This window comes from Solanum pennellii, chromosome 2, assembly GCF_001406875.1.
Source record: "Solanum pennellii chromosome 2, SPENNV200".
Lineage (NCBI taxonomy): Eukaryota > Viridiplantae > Streptophyta > Magnoliopsida > Solanales > Solanaceae > Solanum > Solanum pennellii.
The window spans coordinates 36,515,105-36,542,593 of record NC_028638.1 but is presented as its reverse complement, the minus strand read 5'-3'; the positions used below and the strand labels follow the sequence as shown (position 1 = coordinate 36,542,593).

At 33.2% G+C, this 27,489-nt stretch overlaps 1 protein-coding gene, 2 non-coding genes and 1 pseudogene across 3 annotated transcripts; 1 reads left to right on the top strand and 3 right to left on the bottom strand.

Moving 5' to 3' along the window:
* Window positions 1-1,676: 1,676 nt before the first annotated feature.
* LOC107009220 (small nuclear ribonucleoprotein SmD3b-like) lies at window positions 1,677-6,814 on the top strand. Its single transcript, XM_015208520.2, has 5 exons — window positions 1,677-1,896; window positions 5,699-5,751; window positions 5,833-5,899; window positions 5,987-6,043; window positions 6,488-6,814. The coding sequence occupies exons 1-5, from the start codon at window positions 1,738-1,740 to the stop codon at window positions 6,548-6,550; spliced, it is 399 nt and encodes a 132-aa protein (XP_015064006.1). The 5' UTR covers window positions 1,677-1,737; the 3' UTR covers window positions 6,551-6,814.
* Window positions 6,815-18,431: 11,617 nt separating this feature from the next.
* LOC114076207 lies at window positions 18,432-18,616 on the bottom strand (annotated as a pseudogene).
* A 1,088-nt stretch (window positions 18,617-19,704) lies between these two features.
* Window positions 19,705-19,900, bottom strand: LOC114076201. Its single transcript, XR_003577078.1, has one exon. It is a non-coding gene; the product is annotated as a U2 spliceosomal RNA (small nuclear RNA).
* A 4,926-nt stretch (window positions 19,901-24,826) lies between these two features.
* LOC114076231 lies at window positions 24,827-24,987 on the bottom strand. The gene has a single exon (XR_003577104.1). It is a non-coding gene; the product is annotated as a U1 spliceosomal RNA (small nuclear RNA).
* Window positions 24,988-27,489: the final 2,502 nt, after the last annotated feature.

Below are 27,489 nucleotides of genomic sequence, written 5' to 3'. Positions count from 1 at the left end.
ATTAAGATACTTGAGTTTAGATTTGAGTGATCTCAATGGTGGATGATAACAGAAAAGCGAGATTAAGATGATCTTAAATACGAAAGTGTGGAGGTTGCAAATTATACTAAAAGATTAATATGTAGCTGAAGCTTTTTTTGTTTTTTCCAGAATTTAGATTTAATGATTTTTGTCGTAGTAATAATTTTATTTTGTTACAAAAAAAGGAAAGAGACATTAATGTTTTATGTGAAAAGGTACGAATAATATTGAGTCTTAAGACCAGGGATAAGTGTTCGATTTTTCAATTTGATTTTATCAAACTTCAATTCGATTTTTGAATTTTCGATTTTAGGAAATACGCATCATATATCAAATAAAACTAATTTGATTTGATTTAGTCTTTTCTATTCCGTATCGATTTAGGTTAGAGTTTTAAATTGAATTATACGTGGGAATGAAAAATAAATTAATGAGGATAAAACTAAAGTATAAGATATTTAAAAGTTTAAAAGTATGTTAAGGAATGATATGCCTTGCCATGAGATTTTTAGGTGCTAATTAAAGGACTATATTTATCATTGATAATAATATTGTGCCTCCAATTACTTCTCTATAAAAATAAGAACGAATACAGGTTCCTTTACATAACATACATTGATAAAAATATGTTTTGGTTCCTCTTAAGATTTAATATTTGAAGTTAACTATTGAATTGTCCCGTTATTGAGAAAAAAACTTACCCACACGAGGAGTATACACCAAACTAACGCAATCTCCAATATTATGTGTTTTAATGAAGTAAAAAACATGTTTATTAGTTATAGTTAAGTAAAATGAACTATAAATTTAAACATATGATATACATGCATTCACTTGATGTATACGCCCGGTGTGATTAAGTTTTATCCATTTATTATTAGGACAAATTACATAAATTGATACATTTTAATAAATAATTACTGATATAGCAATACTTTTTATTTATTACCATTTATAACAATATTATGTTAAATATGCAATGTAAATTAAAAGTGAATTATGTATGCAATATATATGAATTATAATTGTTTTTTTTAAACATATTATATTTGTTTGATAAAATTTGGACACATTGTATTATAAATGTATTAAAATTTATGATAAATGTAGTATCCATTATTAAAACTTGTATTATATGTGAATAATAAATTATTTTTTATAATATGTATTAAACTTGCATTATAAATGAATTAAAACTGATTAAGTAAAAAAAATATATTATTGCTATAAATAGTAACTATTGTTTTATTATAGTATATTTATGTAAGTTTCCCTAATTATTACTTTAATAGGTACATGAATGATTTAATTGTTAGTTGATTTTTTTTAAAAAAAAAAATTAATAAAAGTTAGGGTGTTCGGTGCACCGAAATTCTGAAACCCTTACACTAAAGACCCAAACTATTGAAAAAAGTAACATCCATATTGAACCAAAAAATCAAAACCAAATAAATTTAATTCGATTTAATTTTTTTTATTTTGATATTTATGCCCATCCTTAAAGGCCAGATAAGGGCAATTTTGATCCTTTTTTATTTTTCAACAAAAGAAAAGAAAAGCTTAAGAACCGTCAGATCAAACTCGATCCATCGGCAGAGAAGCACAAGAATTTGCCCTAAAGTTTTATTAATAAGTTGGCGGCACTCTGCTAGTTTGATTTCTTGATACAGATTCACAATTTTGCGGTGCATTAGGTTTTTGGAAGAAAGTAGAGCGATGAGTCGGAGCTTAGGCATACCGGTGAAACTTCTACACGAGGCAACAGGGCATATAGTGACTGTAGAGATGAAAAGCGGCGAGCTTTATAGAGGAAGTATGGTCGAGTGCGAGGACAACTGGAATTGCCAGCTCGAAACCATCACTTACACTGCTAAAGTATGGATTTCTCCTTGTAGTTTAACTTTTTGTCATTTGTCAATGCCGCGTTTGCTGTTCCTATAATCTAAAACCCTAGTTCTTGTAATGTCACGTGATTCCGATTTATTCCGAAATTAGATGGAAAAGTTAGGTGTTGATCATGCTAAACTAGAGAATTTAAGTTAATCTCTTGTTTCTGTTAAATGTATCTTGTGTTCGGATTATGTTGTGCTTTTAAGTGTATTTACTGTCAAACAACTCTGTTTTATGAAAATGGAAAACCTTTTGGTTTGTTTGTTTTTTTGAAATATTTCTGTTTCATTCTTCAGGACAGATAAATTTTTTTTTTCCTTCAATCACGCTGCAATTATTGGATAAGTTGTTTGGTATAAATAGCTCTCCGGATGATCTCCAATCATCTTCCATTAGCTAAAAACTTTCAACGCACATGTTTTTTGATTACCAGCCAAAAGAGAATACTGGAAAGTGTTTACAAGGATAACATCATGACTAGTCGTGTAATGAGCTAAGAAGTCCACTATGGCTTCTTCAGTGCTTAGTTTGGCACTTGAAATAATCATCTGTTAAACCTATCTGATTTTAGTAATGAGTCTTTGGATGTCAAGTAGAGATGGAGCCGTGGAAGTGGGACAAGTAGACAGTAGTTAGGCTGTTGCAGGATCTTTTCTCAAGGTAAATGTAGAAAATAATCTGGTGCTCCTCCTCCTGTCAATTCCATATAAACTGACCCCTTACTCCTATGGTAAACAAATCTTGAGAAAAAATGCATGAAATAGAGTTAGAGCTGAGATGTTATTCCATTCTATTCTGTAATTGTGCCTTAAAAAATATTTCATGTTGGGGAAAGATGACCATACTGGAGATTGTCAGGGTCGTATTGGTTGTTAAGAGATAAAGGGAGGGATGCAGGGGAGAGAGTAAGGGAAGGATAGATGGGTTTAAGTTAGTATCTAGCTACCTATTAATGATAATAACCCCCATGCTCTCATTTTTTTTATAATGGTAATTTACTTCTATATATCCACAGGTATTACTACAACCAAAGTGTAGTACCCCTTCAAAAGTATTACAACTTACAACTTGTAATTCAGTTCTGTGCCTTACAAAAAGTTTAAAACATCACAAATTTCTTCTGTTTGAGCTTGTAGTTTTTGCTCACACCAAAAATAAAGAAGGTCAATTCATTTTAAGATTCTGAATGTTCTTTTTTTGAGAAAGTTAACTGGTATTATAAACAGAAGGAAGTACACCAATAGTGTGCTCCTAAGTAGTTACATCAAAAATGTGAAGGGACATCCAAAACAAAATCTATCACCTATATCCTTTTTAGACTATCTAAAAACAACGTAATGTCCCCTATATCCTTAGGTACAGATTGAATACACCAAAAGTAGAATGTTGCTAAACAGTTCATCTTCATCCTTCTCCTTACGAAATTGTCCACCAGATGCATGCAGGGATAATCTTCCATCTTCCTTGTGTCCTAACTGATTTCCATCCCTATTCCAGCATGCTAGAACTTCTACAGTATGTCTTGGCATGGCCCATCTAATACCCCTGAGATTACTGAACCATTGCCATAATTTCTCAGTCACTTTACACTTTACAGTGCAAAAAAAGATGGTTTACTGTCTCTATTTCAGATTCTGAATGTTGTTCTGAGTCCCCTCAAATCACCTTTTATTCCTCTCAATCCAAATTGACCACCAAATGCATGGGACGATCTTCCATTTTTCTTCCTTCTTGCTCACTCTACCATTCATATTCCAGCATCATAGAACGTCTGCAATGCTTCCAGGTTTCACCCAACTAATCCCTTTCAAACTGATGAACATCCTCCAAAGCTGGTCTCTCCATTTGCAGTGCAAAAAAAAAGATGGTTGATTGTCTCACCTTGTTCCCCACATAAAAGATAGCCAGCGGATAGTTGGTAACCCCCATGCTCTCATTATAACAAAAAAACAATTTCCAAGCTTTGTTTTCCAGGATTTTTCAGGAACTTGATCCCTTTATTAATGAACAGATTTTCCAAAATCCCCTCTTTTATTGGCAAAGGATAACTGCAGACAAGGAGAAGTCTTAAGAACACTACCAAAATTTCCTTTCTCTTTAGATTATCAAATATTCCATTACAATTTTTCAAAAAATAATTAATTATATGAGGGCTTTGATATACATAAAACTTTTGCTTACCAAAATCTAATATTTGATACTGTGTTGCCCATGGCCAGCAGGTTAATTTAGACCAAGATAGGGGGGAGACACTAGAATTGCAGTTTTTTTCCTCCTCTTTTTTCATATGGTGGAATGTGAGTCAGCTCGCACACACCCCAACTAATCACTAATCCCTACCAGGTAGCAGGTACCTGCTATCTCCGTGTGCACAGATCACTCAACTTTTTGTCTTTTGTTGAGATTTGAACTGTGTTAACTCATGATCCTTCTTAGTTTCATTGATCGTTAGGTCACCCTTTTATAGTATGATTGAATATTGGCTAAAATTGCGCGATCACAACTTTTTCTAGTCATCTGGGTCTCAAAAAGTCATTAGCCGAACTTGCACTCCACAAGGCTAAAGTACATGCTAACACAAATCATTTCGCATTACACTAAAGAAATGAAGTCCAACCCAACCCAACCATGAAAACACGGATTTTCATTTAAAAAAGTCTCAGATACCTCACAATAATGGTATAACAATAACAATAATATCATAGGAGCTCTGCAAGTATTTCTGTTCTTTTTGCACTTTATGTAACTAACACTTTTGGAGGTGGCCAACATAGCCCTTAATGCTGAGGAGTACAGAGTTATCAGTTTCTAAATAATGAATATAACTAGATCTTAGTCCCAAACGATAAGGGTACATTTAATAGAAATCCTCCGCCTTTCATATCCATGTATTTATTTTATGATCAAGATATCCCAGAGGGTCATTGGTACATTGTTTGAAACTCGGTGTATCATTGTTCCATCCCTCTATTCTTCTCCCACTCAAATACTAGCCCTTTTGTCTGCAACATGATTGAAGCCGGTGATGTGCACCTAACCCACACATCACATATTGCGGTCTTACCACTAGAGCAAAGCCATATGACCCCTTCCATATCCATTTATAACAATGGGACATATATTTTATTGTAAATAATTAATACATAAATGACAACACAAAACATAGTAAAGGTTTGTATATCCAACTTCTAGTTTTTGTTATTTATTTGACTTTCTGATGTTCTATTTGATTCACTGTGTATTCCTGGTAGTGAAGGTGCTAAGAAGAGGTTAGTTCGTGACATTTTGCTGTCATATTTTTGTTGCATTTCCAGTTTGTGGCTCTCAAGTTCACCCATTTTTAGTTTCTTCACTTCCAATTTCTTGTGGGGTGCAACTTGCTCTCTAGTGCATTAGCATAACATGTGAACAATACTATGGTCTTACACTACTGTCCCTGTACTTGATATTTTTCTTAACGTTGTCTGTGAGGAAATTGATCATGATATGTTATAAAGCATCCAAATCTTATTTAACTTTTGCCAAAGAAAAGAGTGATCTTTGCAATCCTTGAGTTGAAGCTTCCTATGGATAGTTGATGATTTGGTAAATAAGTAATAAGCCGGGAAAAGCTGTAGCAATACGTCATTCATTTTGCATTTGTTACTGCATGACTGATATTGGACAAATGATTCAGCTTCTAAGCTGTAGTAGCTTCTTTCTCAAGTTACTCAGAGAAAAAGATATGTTCGTTTCAGTATAGGAACTTCCTTCTATGGGCTATTTTAAAATGTTTTTTGCTCTGCAGGATGGGAGGGTGTCACAACTGGAACATGTTTTTATCAGAGGCAGTAAAGTCAGGTATATAAAATCATTGATTCCTATTGCATGTTTTTTGGCTGTTTCCTGGTAAAAGCATAACTGAACTTTAATTTCTACCAGGTTCATGATAATCCCAGATATGCTTAAGAATGCTCCCATGTTCAAGCGTCTAGAAGCTAGAATTAAGGTACTTCACTGAAGCATATGTCTTTATTTTATCCTTGTTCTTCGTTTATTTTAAGTGTTTCCCTTATGTTTAATTTGACTTTTAAAGGGCAAAGGTTCATCACTTGGTGTTGGAAGGGGACGTGCTATGGCAATGCGTGCTAAAGTGAGTGTTGCTTCTATTCCTTCTACTTGCTTTTTTCTGTTTGAGGCCAAACTTAACTACATACTATCTCTTGTAGAATTTAGGTATATGCTGATAATTACTTTTTTTTTTCGCACTGTATTTAAAAAAAATTTCGCTTGGTTGTTGCAAAATGGTTGGGCCAGTACCATGTTTGGTTCAAAGAGAAGGAGGGAGATTTGGATGGGGGTGGGATAGTTGACGTTAAAAAGGAGAGGGGAGGTAATTGATTTACTTCTACTATGTTCCTTACTTATACCATTTAAGACTATTTCACCGAAACTATAAAAGAGTGTCTTGCTGGTTGCTTTAGATTGTGAGTTGGGAGTTGTGATCCTCCCAAGAACTCAAGTGGGATTTGTTAGCCAAGAATTGTACTTGTGGTGAATTAATGAAATGTAGCTGAGTATTATATGTTGTTTGCAGGCTCAGGCAGCAGGTCGTGGAGCAGCACCTGGTCGGGGTGTTGTACCCCCTGTAAGAAGATGATTGATCCATGCAGGATTTCATATGATGTGGTTTTGAGATATCTTATGTTTATTGTATTGGCATACGCTTCTGTTCCCTTGTAATCTAAGAAGTAGTAAGGAACACTTGGTTTAGAATTTCAACTACGATTTGAGAGAAGCTGATAAAAATTGAGTGTCTAGTTGCTCTGTCCACAAGTCTCTACGAATACTACAAGTCAATTTGTTGGGAAAAGTTATCCAAAAATTTCGAATGAAATTGCTCTATTATGAGGCAATCATGAAACCAATTCCTTACATGCCAAAAGTAGCCACAGCTAATACATTTGAAAACTTGTTATTGTCACTTAATTCAGAAATGACAAAATGACTCCATAACTTGCCAATTTTACCATACCATTGAAATCAAATTACCATTCCTTAGAGGCTCAAGTGCAGCCTGCCTGAGGTGTTATAAGGTGGATTCGAGACTAATTGACGGGAGGGAATCTACAACACATCTAATATTTCTGTTCATTGCAATTTTAATGGCTATAAATAAATATAGTCAAAAGTTTTACTTTAAGAAACTATAAATTAATCTTTTTCAATTGAAAGAAAATTGTCCATTAGTCATTGTTCATAATTTTATTACGTTAATTGGCTGTTTAAAAGAGTTCTTTGCTCTCAAAATAAACAGTGGATACTCCGATAATATTGATGAACTAAAATATGGGGAAATGGAAAAATAAAATGTATTTTTGGTAAACAAGCTCATAATTTAATTTGGAATACTTAATATTTTTGGTAAACAAGCCCATAATTTTAATTGTAGAGTCCAACTTACGTTCTACTAATTGAATTAGGTTTAAATTGTATCAGCTATCATTAAAGTAGAAATAAAAAAAAAAATATAGCTATCACCAGCATGGATTTGCCTTGGAGATATTGTCGACTCGATCTTGTTAAAGCTTCCTGTGAAATCTCTTGCACGATTCAAAAGTTGCTGCAAATCATGGCATTGTTGTATCGATGACGCAGACTTCATCAAGTCACATCTACATAATAAATCATCATCTAGTGATAAAAAAATTTGTCTTGGTTAATTCAATATTTCTACATACGGGAGGGCCAAACAAATTTGAAATTGTGTCAATGGAAGCATCAATTAATGCTGATTCAAAAGTGGTGTATCTGGATATCCCACAATTCTTTAGTGACTATTTCTTTTTAGAATTGTTTTCATGCAGTGGCTTGATCTTTATCATGTCATATGATCCTGGCTATTGTATGACATTATTGAATCCTGTTGTTGGAAAATACAAACTCATTCCAAATTCTCTTCTCACTCAAGACACAAACACAATTACATCTCCAATATTTGGTTTTGCCTTTGATTTTGTGGCTGAAGATTACAACGTTATATGTGCACATTACTTGATAAACGAATACTTCAACGTTGTTAAGGAGAATGGGAACATATTGATGGTTCTTTTATTGAGTATGATGTGAGGAAAAATGAATATACTAAATTTAAGTCGAAACAAGTTCCACCTTTTGTGGCAAATAAGGCTTTATACGTGGAAAGTTTAGTTTCCTTGAAGATTCTGTGGGATTGAGTATATGTGTAGTAGTATTAATTATTGTCCTTGTTTCTTTTTGATTTGTGGATGATGATGGTACGTATATAGAAGCAAGATTTGAATGTAAAAACATGATGTTGAATTTCTATATGCTTCGTATAATATTTGGAGTTGGTTGTGAACTAAACCCTTCGTAGTTATGTGGTTTTAGAAGACGGCTAATGATGAAGATGTTTTTTAAGACTAACTAATTTATTGTATTTTACAAAAGGAGATAAATGTTACTCTTGGCTTCTTAAAAGATTCAGTATTACACTCGTTATATATACAATCGAATACCTTCACAATATAAGACTGCGACAATATGTATAACATATATGTCTCTGATACAAAATGCAACATCATAATATTATTAGTTTTGAGTTGAGCTGAAATTAGTTTTGATTATTGACAAATATCGACAAAAAAAAGCCTAGTCCTTAGCAAGTCACAATTAGCTTTTGAGTCTTTTTGTTCTTGAGTTATAACCTACATGTTTTTATATATACAAGTTTTGTAATTGATGATTAGAGTATTGTGTTCAAGTTAATCCCTTAGATTATATAGTTGTAATCTAAAGGCCACTTGAGTTTAGTGCAGTTTGTTCTTTAAAGAAATTCTATGAGGAAAGATTGTGGATTCTTACTCTGTTGAACAAATAGTTTTTTACGGTAACATTAAGTTTTGGTGACTGTACTCTTGTCTATCAACAGATAGTGATGTGACCAAATCCTGACAATAACTATGACTTGTTACGTAGAAATTCACCATCGCATTTTTACATAAAAATTGATCCACATCAAATTCAAATCTTACTCCTATATATACCATTATTTTTAAAAAAAGGGCAACATAAACTATATAAGCTACTTCAACAGAAACAATAGCAATGTTCTTCAATTAATACTATAAACTACTACCTAATAAACACATAATTGGAAAACTAGAAACTCTATATATCATTATGTTGGAATTTGTTAATCCCACGGAATCTTCAAGGAAACTAAACTTTCCACATACAAAGCCTTCTTTGCAATAAAGTCCCTAACTTGTGTAGCCTTAAATTCAGTATATTCATTTTTTCGTACATCATACTCAATAAAAGAACCCTTGAGCTTTCTCCATAATATGTTACCATTTTCCTTAACACACATGAAGTTACCTGCGAATGACTAGGCTTTTCGAGTAGTGAGACTAAAGTAGGGAACTTGTTGATACAATTCAAGACAGTTTTACTATCTTTCTCCAGCGACCAAATCAAAATTTTGTTGCCAACAGATGCCAGAACACAGACGCCATCACCCAATGCATACAAAGTCGGTTTTTCCCCACATGTACTTGGCACTGGCGTTACAATAAATTTTTCGTCTGTTAGATTGAAAGATATAATCATATGTATTGTCCGGTTATATGCTATTCTGTGAATAAGACCGTTTAATGAAACTTGATCATGGTATATGTGCGGTGGCAAAGGATCAGAGGGACCAGGAAAATATTGTGAATTGTTCTCTTTAACAGAGTATACTACAAACAAAGTACGCACTACACCTTTGAGTGAACAATTGTAAATAAAAGAGAAAGAAAGATCTAAGTTCCATAGGTAAGTGTGAACACATTTCCCAATTTTTCATTGATTCTTATTTCCATTCACACCTTGCTAACATCCAACACGAATCTCACTCGCATCTCTCCTCATTTTTATGTATCTGATAGCAAACATATATGTATTTGAGTATAAGATACATTGAAAACTCTTAATAAGTAGTAAGATACGTAATATTATGAAAGTATACGTATATGATAGTGAAGTATGCCTAATTATATAGTTTTTTCCACTATCTTAATGTTGATAGAGTAGGTCCATGGTTTGTATATTCTCTGTTTCTCATCATCTGTCATGTGTATGTCCAGAGGCGAATCTAGAATTTGAAGATAAGGACACCACTAGGAGTGGCTCAAAGGTAAGGTTAGGAGTGACTTAAGGGTAAGGTTAGCGGAGCATCCTCTTAGGTCTCCGAAAATTTTGAGGCCCTTATAAATTTTAAAAGTGAATTTTAATTTTTTTTCACTTTAATCAATATTGAACATTATAATTAAAAAAATAAAAATTAAAAGGGATAATGCACAAGTACCCCCTCAACCTATGCCCGAAATCTCAAAGACACACTTATACTATACTAAGGTCCTATTACCCCCCTGAACTTATTTTAGTACTAATTTTCTACCCCTTTTCGGCCTACGTGACGCTATCTTGTGGGCCCAACGTTGATTGACTTTTTCTTTCAAGTTAGTGTCACGTAGGTCGAAAAGGGGTAGAAAATTATTTTTAAAATAAGTTCAGGGGGGTAATAGGACCTTAGTATAGTGTAAGTGTGTCTCTGGGATTTCAGGCATAGGTTGAGGGAGTACTTGTGCATTTTTCCAAATTAAAATCAATTTTGGTGAATTATTCACCTGCATTTCCCTTTACATAGTCATTTTAAAATAAAGGCTTAAGTCATAGGCGGCCCCTTAAAGTTGTCCGCATAATTCACTTAGACACCTCAACTAGGTCATGTTCCAATTTAACCCTTAAATTGTTCAAAACATATACCCATTAAACACAAGATGCTTATGTGGCAAGATAAGTGTAATTCACTATCCTTGAGCGCGTGAATAGATCCCAATATTATTATTTTTTAATTTTTTTAAGTTGATTTTGTAATTTCTTGAAACCTAGATATATTATTAAATAACTAAAATTAATAATTTAGTTCAACAAAGATCTCTTAATAAAAAAAAAGGAAAACAGAATCCATTATCCTTCAACAATCGTCTTCTTCAAAGCACTCTGTGTTCTTCAATCTTTAGAAAATCTTGTTTTGGTTTCATGTTTTTTTTTCTTTTTTTCTTGTTTAAAAGAGAAACTGAATTATTATTAGCCAAATTCCTAAGCCACCATCCCCCGCCTCACCCCTTCCTCATATACTTTCTTTCTAGCATTGTTCCGCTATTCTCGATATCATCAGCATTATTTTGGAGTTTCAGAAGAGAATTTCATGAAAAAAAATAACAATCAAATTGTCTCAAAAATAATTTTGGTGAAACACCATTTTTTCCGGCAAGACTAATACGAATCTGAAGTTATTTTCTTAAAATTGTTAAAAAGTTCACAAACCCTAAAAAACTTACAACGTAGAGAAATTAAAGAAACATGTGAATCTGAATTGACGTTTGAAAAAAAAAAGAGGTGAGATTTGGAGAAATAGCACAACAATGTTGATGAATTTTAGTATAAAGGAGATGGGGCAGGTATATCAGTGGGGGAAAAAAATCCTTGTGTGAATTGAGAGAGGAAAATCGGAGTTCCCATCATTATCAAAGTGTTTCTGATGTATATGGAGGTGATGCAGTTGGGTGAGTGCTATGCAAAGAAGAAAGAAGAAGAAAGGTTTTTTTTCTATTTTTATTTTATATATATTTTTTGACTAAAAAAGTAATTTATTTTATTTATTTTTTCTAATTTATATTTTTTAATTGTTATTATGGGGTCAATGCCACATGTCTTTTTTTTATTGGTTATTGTCCATATCATCTGCGAGTGTATGTCACTCACTCTCTATTTTTAATTGTTTGTCAGAAAATGTTCAATAGGAATATATTTTAACTAGTAAAGGTGTTCAATTGAAACAAATCTTAGATAAGGTGTCTAACTGAATTATGCGGACAACTTTAAGGGGCCGGGAATGACTTAGGCCTAAAATAAATACCAACATAAGCAAAACACAACATCTTTCGTCATACTATATAGGGGAAATGCACAAGTAGCCCCTAAACCTATGCTCGAAATTCAGAGACACACTTATACTATGTTAAGGTCCTATTACCCCCTGAACTTATTTTATAAGTAATTTTTCTACCCCTTTTAGGACTACGTGAATTTAAAAAAAAGTCAACCAGCGTTGGGTCCATAAGATAGTGCCACGTAGGCCGAAAAAGGGTAGAAAATTATTAATAAAATAAGTTCAAGGGGATAATAGGACCTTAATATAGTATAAGTGTGTCTCTGAGATTTCGGACATAGGTTGAGGGGATACTTGTGCATTATCCCTACTATATATACTCCAACCATCTAGAATATGAACCCTAAATCATGCCTTACAAAATCGACGCATTTTCGTTCCGAATCTAGTATTAGGTTATTCATTATCATTATTCATTATAGGGAAAAGGGTCTGATATACCCCTCAACTTTGTCTTTTGGAGCTGATATATTATGAAAGTGACTCATATATACCTCTACTTATAAACAAATGGCTCACATATACCCTTTTCCTCTAACGGAAATGAAAAAAAAAGATAATTTTAATCTAACTTTTTTTTTTTTACAATATATAATCCCATATGAGTAAATTTAATCCTCGTCAAACATATTTTTTGACTTTTTTTTTGTTTCAATGACTAATTTAAAATTATTATTTAGATAATCAAATTTATTTATGTTTCACTAATATTTTTGTAAAACTTATTGTAGATGACCAAATTTTTTTCTTCGAATACAAAAATCAAATTACAATATAGACAAAAAAATAGTTTAAATTTTTTTTCTTTAAAGAATGAAAGAAAAAAAATAAGAATAAGAAACTCAAATAACTATAATAAAAGAAGTCAAAAAATAATTTATGTATTAAAAAATTAAAATATACCTTGAACTTTGTTAGAAGAATCATATATACCCTTAAATAATTTTTTAAAAAAAATTAAAAGTAATAAATATAAATTTAAAACTAATTTTTTTAACTTCCGTTGAATGAAGGGTATATGTGAGCCATTTTGTAACGGCAGGGGTATATGTGAGTCATTTGTATAACGGTAAGGGCATATATGAGCCACTTTCATAACGAGGGGTATATCAGCTCCAAATGACAAAGTTGAGGGGTATATCAGACCCTTTTCCCTTCATTATATCCGGTTTACAAAGACCTTGTTGAATATAGTGTCTTCCCACTTCATCTCGTATTCTAGGGCTATATTTATCAATGGATATTCTTTCTCCAAGATCTGATTTAAGTTATAAAACGCGAAGAATTGTCTCTAAAACTAGAACTTGATTGAGAAGAATTATGTTTTGTCAAAAATCTATCCATTTGAAATCACAAGAATCAACAACAAATTCTTACAAAAAAATACGTTTATAAAGAAGAATTTATCATCTTATACGAGATAATTGGAGGACTTTAATTATGCTTAGAAGTAGATTTTCAAGAAGTCTTATATTTTGTTTAGAATTGTTATAGGAAAAGTTAATCTTATATTTTGTTTAGAATTGTTGTAGGAAAAGTTAATCTTATATTTTGTTTAGAATTGTGTTAGGGTTTTTAGTTGTTTTTAAATTCAATTAAGAAAGGAATGAAAAAAAAAAAAAAACCAAGAGAAAAAGTTGTCCAGTGCACTAACAATAACTTTTAATTGTTAAGATACATAATTAAATATATATTTATTTTATCAACGGTCTATACATGTATATACAACTTTTTAAAAAAATTACGGGATGCACGTGTACCCTCACAGGTGCATGAGGGTCCACCCCTGAATATGTCACACTGTCGCGGATGTTGTGTGGGCACTCTGGTTGAATATGGGGTGGTTAAGATATCTTTAAAGGAGGTGGGACACATGTTGTGTTCATTGCAATTTTAATGGCTATTAAAAAAAATAATCAAAAGTTTACTTTGAGAAACTACTACTCTTACCGTTCGCTATTGTTTGTCATGATTTTTATTTTTAGAATTTAATTATAAAAGTTTTGACTAACATTTTAAGATGTATTTTTTCTCCATATTGATATGCAAAAAATTGCAATTTATAGTACTTTTCATAGAGTTTTTGATTATATAAATTTTTTGTTTAAAATATCGAATTAATATACTCTAATTTAACTTTGAAAATTAGTCAAATTGACTTAAAAACACGCAACATGATAAATAAAAATGAACAGTAGGAGTATAATTTAATCTTCTTCAATTGAAAGAAAATTGTCGATTAGTCCTTGTTCATAATTTTATTACGTTAATTAGTTGTTTAGAAGAGTAATGAATCACTTGGCAATTTTATTATAGGAAAAATAGCATATAATGACAAACTAATAATTTAATTTAAAATGCTATAACGACACTTTGATTTAATTGTGCTCTGTAGCAAACTGTTTGCCAGTCGTCTCTCTTCCTCAAACTCTGCCTCTCTCGCTCGCTCCCTCTCGCTTTTATACAAACACAAATGTATAAAATGCATGCGTTTGTGTTTGTATAAAGCGAGAGAAAATTGTATATATACATATAATTTCGTTCCCCTCTCTCCCCTCTTCCGGATCTCGCTCGCCACCCTCGCCTCTCTCGCTTATACAAACGAAAACGAAATGTATAAGTTATATTTTTGTTTGTTTAAAGCGAGAGAAAATTGTATATACACATGCAAATACATATATCTCCGTCCTATGCACTTATAATTATACAATACAAATATTCCCTATCCAATTTTCATTTGTCTCTCTCTTTATCGTTTTATACATACACAAATTACATAGCTGATATTTTGTATACAACTGTTTTCTTTTGTATATGTATAACGAATTATACAATTGATTTCTTTGTATATGTATAATGAATTACACAACTGTTTTTTTTGTATATGTATAACGAAATATACATATTTATATTTACTATGGAGTGCAATTATGCAAATTATAACTATATCATACAAATATAATTTTTATGTAAGCTATATGTGAAATGTGAAAGTTACTCTTTATTTATATTACTCCAATAATATTGATGAAGTAAAATATGCATAACCGAGGAATGGAAAATAAAATGTATTTTTGGTAAACAAGCTCATAATTTGGAATATTTTATAATTCATAATTTGGGTACATTGTGGAGTCCTACTTACCTTCTACTACTTGGAGAGTCATTGCGTAATAGGCTTTAGGTTTATTATAATATATATAGTTAGCACATTTTTAAAAGAAAACCTATCAACAATATGGACCATTTGTCTGAAGATATTGTTAACTTGATCTTATTAAAGCTTCCTGTGATTCAAAAGTTTGCTGCAAATCATGGCATTGTTGTATTGATGACAGTGACTTCATCAAGTCACATCTACATAAATCATCTGTAGATATTAGTCGTCAAAAAATTGTCTTGGTTAATTTTATTCCATCTCTACATGCAACAAAACCCAAATATGAATTGTGTCAACGGAAGCATCAACTAATGCTGATTCAAAAGTTGTGATCTGAATATCCACAATTATTTAGAGAGTAACTATTTTTCTTTACAATTGTTTTCATGCAGTGACTTGGTCTTTATGACCTCATACGATCCTGGCTATAGTATGACATTATGGAATCCAACACTTAACAAATACAAACTCATTCAAAATTCTCTTCTCACTCAAAACACAAACACAATTATATCTCCAATATTTGGTTTTGTCTATGATTTTGTGGCTGAAAATTACAAGGTTATATGTGTTGGGTTTAGCAAGTGTAAATGGGAAAAGAAAAGAGAGAATATGAAAAGTGAGGGAACTATTTTGGAGGGAAAATGAAAAGTCATTGCAAAGTGAAAATGAAAAGTCATTTATCTCATATCGGCAAAAGAAAGGGAAATTGTTGTCCTTATGTAAGAAAACACTTCGATTACTTCTTAAAGAGCTAAGAAGAAGATACCCCCTCGTGCCGTCGTTGCTTGGTCGGATTGATAAATTTTTTGGACAAAATTTATTTAATCAGTTTTTGTTAAATCAAATAAATCCTGTTAATATTATCTCTTATAAATTTGCGGATAACGGTAACATTTCGAAAAGTTGTTACTCTTTCCGAAAAGTCGTTACTTTTCGAAAAGCAGTTATTTTCCTAACAGACACATTTTTCCGAAAAGTTATTTTTTCCAAAAGACACAACTTTCTGGATAAAACGGGTTTGAACAGATTTCTCTGAACAGACACGTTTCTTGCTGAAAATGGCTATAAAAGGAAGTCAATTTTCGTTTTTTCAAACACTTCATTTTCCTGCTCTGCGTAAATTTTTTCTCTCAAATAAATTAAAGTGTCGATCGACTGAGTCTGTGTGACTTGTTCCTGTTCTGAAGTTCGCTGAAGTTAAAGAAATTTGAGGTATCACTATTTCTTTAACAGGATTAATCTGTTTTATCTTGAGAGAAATTAATCTATAACCTCGGGTACAGTGAGGGGATTAAATTTCTTAAGGACACACAGTAGTTTCTGTGGACTCGGATTACTTCTTATATTTTATTTATTTTCTGTTTCATCTTATTCTGTTTCTGTCGTTTTAGGCTAACCTTATAATACAGGTTGAATAACAGATGGTTCAAAAAGTACTTACACAGACTAGTTTACAAAATCTTGTCCAGAAGTATCTGAATCGAGTGTCCTTCTCTAGCCTGGATCAAAGGAAGAGATTAACAACAATGTTAAGATTGAGAAATTTATGCAACTTTCAGTATTGATGTTATCAATATTACCTTGAGAAGAATTTACTAACACGACGTAGTCGCCATAGTCTGAGCAAGTTGAGGAAGCCAAAAATGTCTCCTTCTTGCTTTTTCCCATTTAAAGAATTGGTATATTGGTTGAAATGGTATGGTTGATGCAACATCCATTGGAAATCCTAGATGAGTCACATACCTTTCAAAAGAAGTAACCTTTCATTGCCATTCAAAAAATAAAAATCCCAATTGTAATTTCATCTTTGTTTTCTTTCAGGTGGCATCTCAAGTATGTAGTGTCCTACATTTCCAATCTTCCATTTAACTTGTCTGATCTGAGCAATATCCTTTACAATTTTAACTTGTATACACTAACAGTGTACTATAGAGTGGTGGTTAGACTGATTCTCTTTGTATGGGGTAAAGTGTTGGCTAGTTAACAATTTTCATGTTCAGAAGATGACGTTGCAAAATGAGGATACTGAGGTGGATGTGTGGACATACTAAGAGGAATAAGATTAGGAATGAGGACATTTGGGACAGGGTAGGAGTGCGTCTGTGTCGATAAGACGAATGAAGTGAGGTTAAGATGGTTCGAGAATGTGAAATGGAGATGTGAAGAGGACTCAATGAGAAGGTGGGAGAGGTTGGTGATCCTGGTTTGAGAGGGGTAGAGTTAGGCCAAAGAAGTCTCGGGGAAAGGTGATTAGACAAGATACGGTACATCTTTAGCTCATTTAATTTAAATGTGAGATAAAATGTTAGTAGATAGTTGAGCATTGTCTCGCTTTCCTGCCGGGTTAGACTTGGTGGTAGGTTGGTCCGCATACCTGTTTATCCTTTATACAAATAGTAATTTAATATGGCTGCCAGTTATACTTTGGTTATCGTAACTTTGTTGTTGCTACAATTTAATTTTATTGAATGCTACGTGATGCTTCCTCTAGTATTTCTTATCGCTTCTCTTTTTTATGTTCTTAGATTTGTATGACTCAAGCGGTAAGCCAGAGGTCTTTCTCAAAACAACTTCTCTTACCTCCGTGAGATAAGAATAAGATTGTCATACACTCTACTCTCTCCGTATCGCATGTTTAGAATTACACATATTATATAAGAGTACCTGAAAGCAATTTTGTTGTGATGATCAATGAGTAAATAAGTGGTTTTGTCCAAGTAAGCAACAAAGAAAGTGAGAAGAATGTCTATGGCAAAGAAAGCATCCACCAATAAATCAACAGGCAAAAGGCCTCCACTTGCTGCCTTCTTGAATGCCAACTCAAAAGGAGATGACCATGCTGAGTGCACCACCAATATCACCAGAAATGTTTGCCATATTCTTAGGAAAAAATTAAAGAAAATGGTCAAAAGTGCCTATTTTTTCAATTTTAAAAAGCACTTATTTTAGAAAAAAAAAGGTGTTTGGCTAAAGTTTCACATGACCCCATATAACTCATGTCATTCAACAGAGACAAACTATCAAAAAAATCACTCGTACTTGTTTTTTTACATACAACGTAGGCTCATTCTCGCTCCTTTTAAATCCATTCCACAGGAAGTACGAGTCAATTTTGTTGTACCATGCTCGTGGAACTTGTTTTAGTCCATTAATGTCTAGCATGTAGCAACAGCTTCAGCCTAGAAATATTTTGGTACACCTCTAGCTTGCATCATGCTTCTACTTATTTCAATGACTAATCGATACTTTCGTTCTGCAACACATAATTGTATTAGTGTTGGTGGAGTGTGCATACAGCAAAACATAAAACTTAAATCATAAATCCAACTTAAAGTAAAAGAAATTGTATTAGTATTGGTGGGGTGCACCAGGCCCGTGCAGTAGTGCAACGCATGGGCGACGCGCAAGAGCCCAGGTAGCAAGCTACCTTCATGGATTCTACCCCTTAAAAATTGAGTAAATTGAGTTAATATCATTGGATCGATGACCCACATATCAAATATTAAACTGATAAGAACAGATACTACACTTGAGAAAGGTATGCTTGTTTTTGTGTTAATGAGTGGCTTTTGTGACAAAACACTAGCGTTCAAGTCCTGTTTGGATACCGATGTGGGAAACTAACACATGGACATCTAACTTGAACTAAAAATTATGAGATGCACTTACATGATAAATGAATGTTTAAAAAAAAAATAAAACTTCAAACACTACTCTTTGTTAATATTTGCTCACATTTCTCATGCAAATTCTAATCCAGCTCTTCCTTTTCTTAAGTGATTTTTTTTTAATCCTTAAAAATACTTATGATAGGCATTTGGACAAACAAGTTGTGAATACTATCAATTTTGTAACCTCCAGCTAATATACTCCTTCCTTTTCATGTTAGTTGTCAACTTTTTTATTTACACATTTCCTTTTGATATCATATCAGAGAATGAATTGAATTGAATCCATAGTAATTATTCGCTAAATATATATCATAAGTCATGCAAAACTAAAAGCAATTCATGAGTCAAAGACTAAATCTTTGATTGGAACATTTCTAGATGAGGCATAAGCTTACTGGTTCCTTCTTCGTTTGGTTCTTCATGATTTTGCCCCGTATTCATAGAGACCTCCTTTAGCTTTTACTCTCTCCGTCCATTTTTATTTATCATGTCGCGCTTTTCGAAAGTTAATTTGACTATTTCTCAATGTTTACACTAATTCGATATTTTAAACAAAAAATTTTGATATTCAAAAACTATATGAAAAGTACTATAAATTGCAAAACTTTTGTCATGTCAATATGATGAAAAAATACATGTTGGTCAAAATTCTTATAATTTGACTCTAAAAATAGAAATCATGACAAAAAATAGCAGACGGAGGGAGTATAACGGAGTTCATTTGCTAGAATATGAGTGGGGGATTAGCTTTTCTCATCAAACCTTTAACTTTTATAACTCTGATAAGTTTGATTACTCAAGGAAATTTACATTTTATTCTTTATGATGCCATTACTTGAGATGTTTAGTCCTTACAACACAGAAGATCAGCTAAAATTTTCAACCATACGTGATATATTTAATACAACAATTCTTAAAAATCATACCTAGTCAAAGGCCCTAAATTTCTACTAGAATTGGTGGGGTGCGCCAGGCCCAAGCAGTAGTGCAACGCATGGGCGACACGCAAGAGCCCAGGTAGCAAGCTACCTTAATGGACTCTTCCCCTTAAAAAATTGAGTTAATATCATGTGAATCGTTGATCCACATATCAGATATTAAACTGATAAGAACAGATACTACACTTGATCTTAGCCAAAAGGCCGAGAAAGGTATGCTTATTTCATTGTAAATGACTGGATTTTATCACAAAACACTTGCCTTCAAGTCCTGTTTGGCTTCTGATGTGGGAAACTAACATATGGAGATCCAACTTGGACTAAAAAAATATGAGATGCACTTGCATGAAAAATGAAAGTTAAAAATAAATAAAACTTCAAAGAGTACTAATTTTTACTCATTTTATATGCAAATTCTAGTCTAGCTCTTAGTGAACATTTAATTTTAAATCATTATTTCATATTGAATGTCCATAACAAGCCCTAAGACTGAAACAAAACTATCTGCAACCATCTCCACAACAGTTTGCCACCACGCTTCACATTTGATCACTACTGCAACCTCCAGATAATATACTCTTTCCTTTTCACGTTACTTGTCAACTTTTCTGTTTACACGTCCCTTAAGAACTCATAAAAATAATGATAGTTTCATTATTTTACCCCTTTAAAAAACTTTCTTTGAACTTGTTTACACTTTCAAAAAGAATTAATCGTAAGTGTACCACATGGTTGTTCAAGCTTCAAGGAAATTAGGAGATTGTATGATATTTCCTACCATCTTGACTTCTTAAGCATTTGATGATTCTTTTAACTTATCGATACATGTCGTTGAGGATTTCCCCCTCAAACTATATACAAGTGATCATTTTCTTGCAAAGCACCCAAATCCTTCTGTTGGGAGCCATCTGCCAAGAGAATTATGCTTCTTCTTTTGCCAAACTTTTTTTCTGCATTCACTAAATCTAATTAGATACTCTTAACAGTAAAAATATTTTATGTTCTTATTGCTTGGCAATGAATTTAATTGATCCGTAAAAAGTATTCGCGAAATATCAATACTTGTGATATCATAATATTTGCTTACCTGCTATTGTTAGTAGACCTTCAACTGACTCAGGTAGATGTATTAGTTTTCCGTCAGTTCCGCCTTCATTTGGTTTGTCATGTGGATGATATCCATGTATTATAATCCTAGTGGGAAATGTGCCTGACACTCTACGAATTCCTGCAGGATTAGTCACGAAATCCGTAAAATTTATGGAAAACAAAAAGGGAAATAGAAGCAATGTATGAGTTAAAAACTAAATCTTGATTGGAACAGTTTAGATGAAGCATAAGCTTACTGGTTCCTTCTTGGTTTGGTCCTTCATGATTTCGCTCCGTATTCACAGAGAACTCCTGCAAGATATTGAAGCAATCATCATAGAATTGTGTTTGCTCGGGTGGTGAAATGTGTAACAACATTATTCATTCAGCACATAATGATGGTCCAAGTCGAGAAGAGTTTGTAAGCGTTGACTGTGCTTTTTGCTTTGCTTCTGATCGTTATTATAGTGGAGTTCATTTGCTAGAATATGAGTGGGGATTAGATTTTCTCATCAACCTTTAGCTTTTATAACTCCGGTGAGCTATATAACCGAAGGCAATTTACATTTCATTCTTTATGATTACTTGAGATCTTTAGTCCTTGCAAGAGAGCAGATTTGCTAAAATTTTCGAAGCTACAAAAATCTCATGACATGTTTAAGACCACAATTCTTAAATTTCGCGCTCTGTCTAACTATGCCTCAAATTGAAATCGAGGGAGGATGAAAAATCAATCCAGGTTTAAGTACTTATTCAGTTTAATGCCATAGGTTTTTTCCAGTTTACGGCAAAGGATTACCTCACTATTCAGGTCACTGAGCAACTCTGATATGAGTGGTATCTCTTGTAGCTCTTCCTTTTCGATTCCTTTAAGATGCTAATTATATTATGTCACAAGACCATGATGTTAATAGAAATAACTAATACCTTCCATCTAAAATCTACTACAATACCTGTAGAAAATTGGAGAGGATTATTTTTCCATCTGTGTTAAACAGCTGCAACAGTTGCTTGAAATGATGATGACTGATTCGAACAACCTGAGAAAGTCTTTTACTTCTCACCGTGAAAGGTTGAGGCGTATTAAAGATCACACCTATTTCTCCAAACAATTCCAGGGATTCCAATTTTGACAGGAACTGTTCAGCAGAAAGTAGAAACTTTTAAGGAAAGACCTCCCCGATAAATTGTGTTTTTTCACATTAGATTTTCATATTACATATGACAAAATCTCGGCTTAATTGACCTATGACTGGTATAATGTAAGTAGACATACTTGTTTGGATCCATCTAACATCACTTTTCAGTTGAATTTATGGCTTGAAGATGCTATCTTTTACCAACAAATGGTTACGTTACGTAGATAATTTTCATATGTTCAAGTTAATACAAGGATTGACAGCATATCTGCTCATATATAAAGCTCTTCCATCAGTAACAATATCCAGAACTTACTTAACAGTAGTTTCGTATGATGTTTCTTGATTTCTTCAGTAGTATATTTTAATGACATTTCAGATTGTTGGATGCAGCTTACATGGTATGATGAGAAAGTTACATCCGACACTTTATATAACACTCGAGATCAGTATGCACTGTGAATTTGTTTTGGTCCTGTTATCTCTGAGAATTTGTTTTTTCCCCCTCCTCTATTTCATTACTTAAGTTTGTTCATTTTTTTACTTGATCCTAGCAGATACTAGGACAGCATCGCAAAATTAGAATTAGCATCAAATAATATGAGAAGTGGGATAGCTAACCTGTTCTGTTCCATTCTTGTATGTTACTACTTCCTGCAGTTTTCAACCACGGAAGAGTTAACAGCGCAGAAATAGTAAGAGCAAAAGTTATTGACGTGCGGGAAATGGGAATTACACATACCACAGCCCCGGATACAATAATGGAAAGTTTAGTTTTTTTTCGTGGGATTGACAAATTCCAACTTACGATTTTCTAGTAGCAATTTTTAGTAGTATATTAATAGAAGAATATTATGGTCATTGTTTCTTTTTGATTTGATTTGTGGATAATAGTATCTTTGATTTTCAGACAAGTCTTACAGCAAATTCTACTGATCTGGATTGATCAATGTAAAGCGTCCCCTAATAATCACTCAACTAATTTCAATTTTGTTTTTCTGTCGTATTTTTTCATCTTTAACCAAAGGACTCTCGTGGGGTGGGGTGAAAAATTCCCGCACTTTTATCTTGTCATCATAAATTCAGTCTTACATTACCACACATCCATTCTTATCACTCCTTAACACTTTGTTTGGATCATTGTTACCATTGTTTCATAATGTATTGTATTGTACTCTATTGTATGGTAGATACAATGTTTGGGTAGACTGTATCGTTTGTTGTTGTTTAATCACACTTTAACTGTTTGGTTTGATCGTATCGTACTATATTATAATTTATAAATTTACTAAAATATCCTTAATTATTCTAGGGTAGGAGGTTTGACTATAATTTTAAGGTAAAGGGTAACATTGTATTTTGAAATATTATGTAAAGATATAATTGGAAAAAGAAATTAAGTAACAATGGGAACATACCAAATTGGTTGTTCCATAAAATAGGATTTTCATTGTTACGTAACAACGAAATTTAACAATTCAGGGGTTTTTATTGTCACGTAACAACGAAATTTAACAATACAGTACAATACATTTTAAGTGATAGGTATAGTAACGATATAATACACAATACAATACAATGAATATCAATGATCCAAACATAGTGTAAAAAAAAAAAATGATTAGTCTAGTTAATGTTTCCAATAGATTTAGCTATTTTTATTTTTTTGAATCTTATATTAAGTTATTATTGTATTCACTTCATAGTGGCAGATACATTAAAATTAATCCGAATATTCGTGAGTTGGACGGAGATGGAAATGGTGATAATTTGAAATTGGATGGTTTTCTCATTGAAAAATTTATAAGTAACTACTTGAAGAAGTATAATTAATTAAGCTGCTGAATTTTGAACAAAATTTTTAAAAACTTTAACAATTACCTATACAATATTATCTCCTATAATACCAACCTCAACTAGTTTAGAATTATGTTGATTGACTGGTATACTTAATATATTGGAGTATTAATTAGTGTTAGTATTTGTTATGGAAACAACACTATCAAATCCACATGCATTAAGTACTAGAGATCTTCAATAGGCAACCATAGAGATCATTCACACACTCAAATTTAAGAGGCAAATCTTGGATTTGATCTCACCATTTCTTAGATTCATGGACCCAATGGGATCCTGGGTTTGCATTTTTTACACCAACAACGTTCTCTAAAACTCTTTTGGCCTCTGGTTTCAGTTACTTGTCCTTCAAAAATTGACGCAATGTATGTGAGAAGCATTTCTGACCTCCCTAGTTCCAAAACCCCGTAAATCTCTATGGACTCATTGTGAGGAACCATCCTGGGAATAAAAGAAATGGAGTTGGTTCCGCACTTCTATCGAACTACATCCCCTGCTTTTCCTTCATTTGTTTTCTCATGTTTAATATTACGTCCATGAACAATCTTTCCCATTAGTAAAGCTTTCCAGGCTGGCCAATGCACTTTACTAGGCTAGCAACATGGCTTATTTGGTTTAAACCCCTGCCGGACCATGCAAATGAAGAGATTCACTGCCTCACCACTCTGACTGTACCTCGAAATCATTGTAATCCAAGAAACTTCATTTCTTTCTGGCATCTCATCAAAGACACGACGAGCTTCTACCAATTCTCCCATCTGAACATACATGTCAAGAATCGCTGTCCACGAAACTACATCTTTACACTGCATCCTATCAAAAATTGATCTGGCTGAAACAGTATCATTTAGTCTCAAGTTATGTTCATAATTAATCTTAACAATCATACCCAATACACACATTGCTAAATTAAAATCACCCAACTCTCCCCATGCTCTAGTAAATACTCCCCATGCTCTAGTAAATATAAGTAAAAGTGACTGACAGCAATAGGCATAACTCCATATTGAAGCATCTCGAGAAGCAAGCCATACTACTGGAAAATTGTACTAGAATTGGCAGGGGCCGCGCGGACGCAGGCCCCCTCAGCAACAAATTATGACGTAGGCTCGACCACTTGGGCCGACCTTAGGCGGGCACCCCTTCAAAGTGCAATGAAGGTCACCAACCTAGGCCATGGGTCTTCATGATCGCCCATTGACCCCGTCCAGGTAAGTATGTTTCAAGGGAGCTCCCTCCTTTATTTTTATATCACTCCATTACCTTGCCTGCCATTGTTTCTGACGATGTGGGATAAATCTCACATACACTTCTTCACCCCTTTTGTATGAAACGGAACATCTTTCTTTTCCTTTTTGTAATCTCTTTATTTATAAACCACAAATTCAACAGTAGCTTATAAAATACGAGTATATAACTTATTGAAATTTGACAAAATGTTTGAGATTTTTGCAGAACTTTTCAATAGAACAGGATCTCCATTTTCCATTTGTTCTACCTTTTCTTTGAGTAGTGAAGGTCACGATTTACAGCCAAGTACTGATTATTGTATCAGAACAAAGAATCACTTATAATTCGTTTCTTCTTTTATTTAAATCCTATGTTATTATGAAAAAGCAGCAGGATGAACTCCAGCAAAGCACATGCTCGAATTGGTGACCAAAGATGAAAATTTCAACTTGTGCTTCATCCATTTTTGCACATAACTATGTATAGTGCCAAACTCAAACACATGAAGCGAGCATGGTCATCATAAATCAAGGATTCTAAGAATTTCATCATGAAAAATGAACATTTTTCTTGTTGACGAGAAAAGCTAAATACAATACCCAACAATTTCAGCTATATACAACCCATGTGAATAAATCTTGGTTGATTTATGGAAGACGCTACAGCACAAATGACTGCAATACTCTCAAACCAATTATTTTGAGGAACAGAGATTAACCCCACCAGCACCTGTTGGGCACCACGAGTTCAGTAAGACACAAATGATCGATTTACAATTAACAACAGACGAGGATAATCAGAACTGCAGTCAAGTACTCGCAACTCTCCATCAGCAGCGGGGTGTAGCTAAGCATCCTCCAGTTGATATTTGTATTTGAAATGCTATTACCAACTCCCAAATATCAATGTCCTCGTGGTAACTTGAGTTTGGGGGAGATAACTGAACCTACTGCCAAGAGGCAGTAAATCAGCATTAAGACCCGAATTAGTCAACTAACAAAGTCTCTCTACATAACAAAGTCTTGCTAAGCTTCACAAGTATGTCACTGGCGGAGCTGACATTTTCGAGTTCCAGCAAAAAACTGAACACTTATCTGCTTTCCCGGCAATGAGTGATCCTATCATTCACAACATCCTGTAATAACAATCTTCAAGAATTAGAATTTTAACCTACAAACTTTCTATAGAAGAATTTCAATGAGAAAACATTTAGCTGTTTTTAAAGGATTAAAATTTCAACCAAACAACTTTATTAAGGAAGGATGTCAATGCCAAAACCTCTGACCATCACGGTCTCTCCATGAAACAAAAGTTTGCTAGTTACTTGAGCAATAAGAGATTTGGGATTCAAATGGGATGCTGTAAGGCCATTGTCACAAAAGAAACTCAGATCGAACAAAGTGTTCAGTAAAAATGAACTATAATACAAGTGCCAATAGCCTAGGAAAGAAAAGGCAACTGCAAACCAATTAAAATAACAAAATCCCTAGTTAGACAAGGGAAAGATCAAAGCTTTTTCGCCAAGGTCCTTGGCTTTAACTCTGATATCAGGTCAAAACCTAGCATTTATACATCATCGGCAAATTCTACATCAGCTAGCACAACTAGACTACGTAAAAAGAAAGATACATGGTTCCACTGTCGTCCAGGAGATAGGAAAAAGGGGCTCATAATAACTCGACGTGCTCCTTGTTGAACGCATAAACTAAATGCATCTCTGATAGATGGTTCTGCTAGCTCCTAAATGTCATAAAAGATATACAGAGCAAAATGAAAATTCCAACTTTTTGAGAGGATTAAAAGAAAGGACAATAGAGATATTAACATGCAAACATTAGGATTTTCTTACTCCTAGCACATTCTGAGTCCTATTGCTACTACCCAACCAACCACCCTACCCCTTAAAGGGATCCCTTTATCCTATCAATCTTTGTTTTATTTTGCCACATTTTCTCATGAGATATTTTAAGATGACTTCTCATATGCAAATTTGATATCATTTCTATTGTTTCTTTTCTGAAAAGGTTTGCTTTTGTTTTCTTTCCTTTGCTTTTGCTCTTTAACATCCAAACATACTGCAAGACTTCTATTTTCTTACCCTTCTGTGTTGAGTAGATGGTTACGTGTACAACTGTTGATTAGTGTTAGTTAGCTATTGATTAGTGTTAGTTAACTGTCAATTAGTTTTAATTAATAGTGAAAGTTAGTTACAGTGTCACGACCCAAATCCGGGGCCGCGACTGGCACTCACAGTTTCCCTCCTATGTGAGCGAACCAACCAATCTAACCCTTATCATTTTAACATATATTAACAGAAAATAATGCGGAAGACTTAAACTCATTAAATAAAACAAATCAACATCTATTAATTCCCCAAAATCTGGAAGTCATCATCACAAGAACATCTATCTCAAATTACTAAACTAAGAATGTCTAAGAACAAAAATAACTAAAAAGCTAGTCCATGCCGGAAGTTCAAGGCATCAAGACT